Source organism: Panthera pardus, unplaced genomic scaffold, assembly GCF_024362965.1.
Source record: "Panthera pardus isolate Hobbes unplaced genomic scaffold, ASM2436296v1 HiC_scaffold_25, whole genome shotgun sequence".
NCBI classification, from domain to species: Eukaryota; Metazoa; Chordata; class Mammalia; order Carnivora; family Felidae; genus Panthera; species Panthera pardus.
In genome coordinates this window covers 747,311-753,310 of record NW_026526821.1, presented here as the reverse complement: position 1 = coordinate 753,310, position 6,000 = coordinate 747,311, and the positions used below count along the sequence as shown (strand labels likewise).

Below are 6,000 nucleotides of genomic sequence, written 5' to 3'. Positions count from 1 at the left end.
CCGCGCGGAGCCGGTTCGCGGGCGGTGGTTCCCCTGCGGGCCGGGCTCTGCAGGGAGGGCCGTCATTCGGTGCTTACGTGAATTGTCCGTTAGCCCCAGTGTCCAGGCGAAACTGGGACTGGACGTTGAGGCCGGCCCAAGCCGGGGGTCTGGCCTCTCCAGCTCCGCTGGCGCTAAGTGAATTACTACAGGCGGAGCTTGTGGGACTGCCCCCGGGCTCCAGCTCTCGTCGTTTCTGTGTGTCTGGCCGACTCTCCCCGAGCAGGACCCAGCTGCGCGGGGCGGGAGAACGAGGCAGGGCTGACGTGTAGGTTCCTCATCTTCCCGAGCTCCTTATGATAGGACATCACAGGCTTGCCTTCGACCTTGCAGGGGGGAGGTGAGGTGGCTTAGCACTCCGGAAAGGCCTGCTATAAGCAGTCTTGCCGTCTCTGCCATAGGGCTTCCTGCTGGGAGCAGGGTCACGTCCCAGCGCCGCTGGCTGGCATCACTTACCCGCAGTGGCGGAGATCCTGAGATGTTCGGAGGGGTTTTGTCTCACAGCCTGCATATCAGCCAGCCTCAGTGCCTTCCTGAGAACAGGCCAGTATGCCCAAGATAGCCCTGAATGGCGTGACAGTGGACTTCCCCTTCCAGCCGTACAAATGCCAGGAGGAGTACATGAGCAAGGTGCTGGAGTGTCTGCAGAAGGTACGGCTGCAGATGGGGGGCTTTGTGCCCTGGGAGTGGGTCCACCTTCCTGTTCACTCTTGCTGGGCCCTGCTGGGAATGAGGTCTCCCTCTGGATACAGGACTCAGTCATAAATGGGGCTGGGGTTCTTGGAAAGACGATAGGGAAGTAGGCGGAAAAAGACACTTTTCACTCCGAAGGATAGTCGTGAGGTCATAGGCTTGGGAGCACCCTGAGGCCCACTTGAGGATCCAGGGGAAGTATTTCCACATGGAGGGATAGTCAGTGCCCAACCGTCATTTTGGAAGGTCTTCAAACCCCAGGGGTGTGCAGGAAAGTTGGAGGGGTGCGGGCTGCTTCCTGCTGGCTTTCTTGGTAGGCTCTCTCACACCCTCCTGAAGCTCCCAGCCCCTGAGGGGCTCCTGACTGCTGTTCTGGACACAGACTCCTGCAGTGAGGAGCCTGGTGCCCAGTCCCGGGAGCGAGGGGCACAGCTTTGCTGATGTGCCTTTGTGTGTCTCCGGGTTTGCGGCTCGGGCTCCCGCCTGTCCATGCAGGTCTACATAGGTCGTCAGGTTCTGTTCACACAGTGCGAACGTCTGCATGCAAAGTCGCAGAACAGTCTTCTGTCTCGAGACTCGGAACCTAATTAGTCAGTTTACTACTTATGTTACGCGGAAAAATACTTTAGGTAATGTTCTGCAAGCTGTTTGTTAATGAGGGCTGAATTAACCCGGTAGCTTTCGGCTTTTGGTTTGAGAGTGGAAGCACTGTCCCGTTGTCCACTGTTCCCCAGGCCTTTCGCCACCTGCTGGGTGGGCTCTGCCTGCACAGAACTGCCCCAGACCAGTGTCAGGTGGGCGGTGTGGTCTGCACTGCCTCTCCCTGCTTCCCCGTGACCTTGTTCCTGACCCCGTTCAGAAAGTGAATGGCATCCTGGAGAGCCCCACAGGCACCGGGAAGACACTGTGCCTCCTCTGCACCACGCTGGCCTGGCGGGAGCACCTCCGTGACACCATCTCTGCCCGCAAGATCGCCGAGAGGGCGCAGGGAGGGCTTTTTGTCAATCACACCTTGTCCTGGGGAGCTGCCGCTTCCGATGGGGACAGCACAGGTGAGGCTCCTCTCGGCCGCTCTGGGGCCCCGTAGAGAAGAAACGCGGGGACAGAGTGGGCAGGTGAGGCTCTGGTGCAGGGCTGAACAAGGAGCATCGTAGCTGCTCCGTTCTTTCCCAGCATCTGGCCGTGAGCCTCAGGTCGGACCCATGTGTTCACACCGCGGCCAGCCACATAGCTCGTTCCCGGGGCTGGGTGCGCAGGGTCGAGTTGGCCACGTGCCCTTGGGTTAACAGCCTGCGAGAACATTGTCTGCTGGAACTGTGACCTGCCCTGCTTCCTTGTGTCTGGGCAGCCTGCTACTCGGACGTCCCAAAGATCATTTATGCCTCCAGGACCCACTCGCAGCTCACTCAGGTCATCAGCGAGCTTCGGAGCACCTCCTACCGGTAGGGCCAGGCGGCACTCACCCCTGCCTCGGAGTTACGGGGGGTTGGCCTTGGCCAGGTGGTTGATGGTGGCATTCTGCCTGGACCCTGCCCGGAGGGTACTGTCTGCTCCGCGTCCAGGGCCGTGTGCGGGCCAGGCTGACCCTGCTGCCCACTGCTTATGAGAAAGCGGCTGGGTTAGCGGCAGCCTGAGGTCCTGGAAAGCCGTGTGGTGTCAGCTGCGGGCGCGGGTCACCGTGGCAGGCACGTGAAGGGGGCGGCTCAGCCTCTGTCGGAGCCCTGCACAGCTGCGGGGGTTCTGGCGTCCTGCCCCAGCCTCCTGGGTGGGGGAGCACAGAGTAGGTGGGGTCTCCTCCGTCTGCCCCGCTTCCCCTGCCTTGTCTCCTTGCTCACTCTGGGCGATGCAGCAGAGAGAGTGCCGCCCAAGCCTGGGGTCCGCTCTGGCCCCAGCCACTCCCTCTTGTGAGTGAGCTCTGTCTCCCGCCGTGCCCCCCACAGCACATGCTCTTGCTGCCGGATGGCGCTGGGGGCTGGTGCCCTCTGGTTCTTGGACCCCACGGCTCTCTCTTCTGCCAGGCCCAGGGTATGTGTGCTGGGTTCCCGGGAACAGCTGTGTATCCACCCCGAGGTGAAGAAGCAGGAGAGTAACCACATGCAGGTGGGCTCCTGGGGTGGCTCTTTCCCTCGGCTGTGCCCGCGCGGGGCAGCCCGGTGAAGAGCTGGTGGGGGCAGGGCTGGAACAGGACTCGCTCTCCACACATCGGGCAGGGTGCTCCCCGGCTGGCCTGGTGCGCTGTCCTTTCTTGACCACGTGCCCGCCGGGCCCGCTCCCTCTTTTTCCCAGATCCACTTGTGCCGGAAAAAGGTGGCCAGTCGTTCCTGTCACTTCTACAACAACGTGGAAGGTGAGAGGGGGTTCGTGGAAGCCACTCCTGCTGCTCGCTCAGCGTACAGCCAGGTGGGCTTGGAGCACGTGCAGCCTCTTAGGCCTCGTGGCCTGCTGGCTCTCCCCTTCGGGCTCCAGAGTGGCCGCGGGGGCTCAGTGAGGGGCAGTGGTCCGAGCACTGTCTCCTGGCCGCGGGACTGCCCTGGGTCATGTGCAGAACGGCTCATACGCCGGGGCGGGAGACGCCGCCATCCCAGAGGGACCTCCTGGCAAGGCTGGCCTTGCTGCGGTCTGGGAACTGGGATTTCAGGGCTTCACCATTCCCTGGTAGGGGCTCTCAGGGCCTAAACTGTTGGTGCAAACAACATGGTTTATGCTGAGCAGAATCTGGAATTGGGGTGCTCTCCAGCCAGGGCTGCCTACGTGACCAGCCCCCAGCAAAAGCCCTGGGCGCTGGGCTTCTGGCGAGCCTCCCGGTAGATAGCATTTCACACGTAGTCTCGGCTCATTCTGGGGGAGTTAGCTCGGGGAGGGGGTTCTGGAAGCTTCTACGTGGTCTCCCGAACTCCACCGGCTTTTCCTTCTGATTTCGGCATGTGTCCTTAGAGCGTGGCTCCCCTGAGTCCTGGGAGTGCTCTGTCCTTTGGTGCTGTGTCGGGGAGTGGGCAGCCACTCCCAGAGGTGGCTGAAGTGACTGGCACAGGGTCATGACAACAGCTGGCCCTAGTGTGGCTCGATGGGTGCATGTGCAGGTGCCCACGGCCTTGGTGCATACTGCTTCCTCTCCTCGGGCCCAGAGTGAAGGGCTGGCGCTGGTGCCCTTGACTCCAAATCTGTCAGATCTTTGCTTTTCCACGGTGGGGCTGCCCCTCACACCTGTCAAGGACTTCTGGAGCCAAAAGCAATGGCAGAGGGGCTTCTTTGGGGTGTGGCCTTTACAGTTTCCTGTCTGCAGCTAGAGCTCTGTGGCTTGTGTGTGGGTGGGGGGTGGGGGGGGGTCCCTGTTTCTTGCCTCTGGGTTGGGACTCAGATTCTGGCACAGAGGCGACATGGGCCCGAGAGCAATCACAAGACAGTGGTGGTGCTTTGGAGCACCCAGCATGCCAGGGCAACGCTTGCTCCTGGGGGCAGGAGCCGGGGATCCCCCCACCCCCCAGTAATTGCCATCCCTGGGCCCCGTTCCCGGAGCTTGCTCTGCGCCACCTTCTCATTTGCCGTGTTGTTTGGTCTGGTGGCACCGAAGACCCTTGGAACGGCAGCGAGCACAAGCCTGGCCTACGGGGGACTCAGACGAGCGCAGCCGCTGGCCCCGTGGCCCGGTGTCGGCTCTGGCCCTGGTTCGGAGACTGCTGACCGACTTGTTTGTGTTAGGGCTGTGGGTGTTGGGGTCGCTCTGACGGCATCGTTTCCCCATGACCTTACTTACCTTTTGCTCACAGCCCTCCGCCTTCAGTTCTGCTTCTGCGTGGGCACTGCAGACAGGCTCGTGAGGCCTGATGGCGTCCTCTCTGTTTTACCCTGTTGTGGCCGCCCTGACTTCCCTCCCCATATTCCAGACAAAGAGGGTGGCGTGCAGGTACCCTGTTCACGTGCCACAACCTTTGACAGCTCCTGATGGAACTGTCCCCGCCACCTTCCCACAGCTGTTTGTGGGTCAGCTCTCCACTCTCCAGCCCTCACCTGCACTTCTTCTCAGCTGCACTGTCTACACTCGCACCGACGACACCCGCACTGTCTCCCCCTGCACCGTCCCCACCTGCACCGTCCCCCCCGCACCGTCCCCACCTGCACCGTTCCCCCTGCACCATCCCCACCTGTACCGTCTCCCCCTGCACCGTCCCCCGCACACCGTCTCCCCCTGCACCGTCCCCCCCCGCACCGTCTCCCCCTGCACCGTCCCCCCCTGCGCCATCCCCCCCGCACCATCCCCACCTGCACTGTCCACACCTGCACCGTCCCCCCTGCACCATCCACACCTGCACTGTCTTCCCCTGCACCATCCCCCCTGCACTGTCCACACCTGCACTGTCTCCCCCTGCACCATCCCCCCCTGCGCCATCCCCCCGCACCATCCCCACCTGCACTGTCCACACCTGCACCATCCCCCCCGCACCATCCACACCTGCACCGTCCTCCCCCCAACGTCCCCAGCTGCACCGTCTCGCCCTGCACTGTCCCCCCCTGCACCGCCCCCCCCCCGCACCATCCAGGCCTGCACCATCCCCACCTGCACCGTCTCCCCCTGCACCGTCCCCCCCGCACCATCTCCCCCTGCACCGTCCCCCCCTGCGCCATCCCCCCCGCACCATCCCCACCTGCACTGTCCACACCTGCACCATCCCCCCCGCACCATCCCCACCTGCACTATCTTCCCCTGCACCGTCCCCCCTGCACTGTCCCCCCCTGCACCATCTCCACCTGCAGTATCCCTTACCTTGTCTGGTGGGTGCTGGAGCAGGGATGCGTCAGGAGTCCAGAGGTGGGTGGTGGGAGCTGCGGGGCACTTTCAGCCCAAAGCGGAGTCAATGCTGGAGCTGGCGTGTGCTGGTCCTCTGGGCTGCAGACCCCCCCCCCCCTCCGATCTCCCCGGCCCTGCACGGCAGAGTGTGGGTGCCGTCCCATCTGCCCTGCTGGCTCCAGCCTCCATCGGTCTTCCCCTGATCCCCAGCCTCCGCGTTTCGCTCTGGTTCTTGCCGCACGCCCTGTCCGAGGTCCATGTCTCAGCCTCCTCTGCCCTGCCGTGGGACGTGAGGGGGCATTCCCAGAAGCTGCCCAGCTCTGGGGAGAGTGAGCAGAGACTGCAGGAGGGGTCTGAGAGGAGGAGAGGCACGTGTAGGAGGAAGAGAGGTGCAGAGCCGGAGTGCTGCCTGGCCTGCATCTGGGGAAGCAGGTGAAGGGCCCTGCTGGCCGCCCGCGGCATCTGCGTGCCGGGGTCCGCGC

General features: G+C 63.3%; 1 protein-coding gene across 7 annotated transcripts in view; it reads left to right on the top strand.

The window, feature by feature from the left end:
• The window catches only part of RTEL1 (regulator of telomere elongation helicase 1), a 31,767-nt gene continuing 25,767 nt past the window's right edge, over positions 1-6,000 (top strand). For 2 of the 7 annotated variants that reach the window (XM_053889999.1, XM_053889998.1), the window contains exons 1-6: positions 1-307; positions 441-690; positions 1,592-1,784; positions 2,081-2,174; positions 2,751-2,832; positions 3,019-3,079. In XM_053889999.1, the coding sequence (XP_053745974.1) occupies positions 589-690; positions 1,592-1,784; positions 2,081-2,174; positions 2,751-2,832; positions 3,019-3,079 (532 nt within the window). In that variant the 5' untranslated portion in view covers positions 1-307; positions 441-588. Of the gene's footprint in view, positions 308-405; positions 691-1,591; positions 1,785-2,080; positions 2,175-2,750; positions 2,833-3,018; positions 3,080-6,000 lie in introns of those variants that run through there. The other 5 variants (XM_053890000.1, XM_053890001.1, XM_053890002.1 and 2 more) reach the window with 4 other exon arrangements.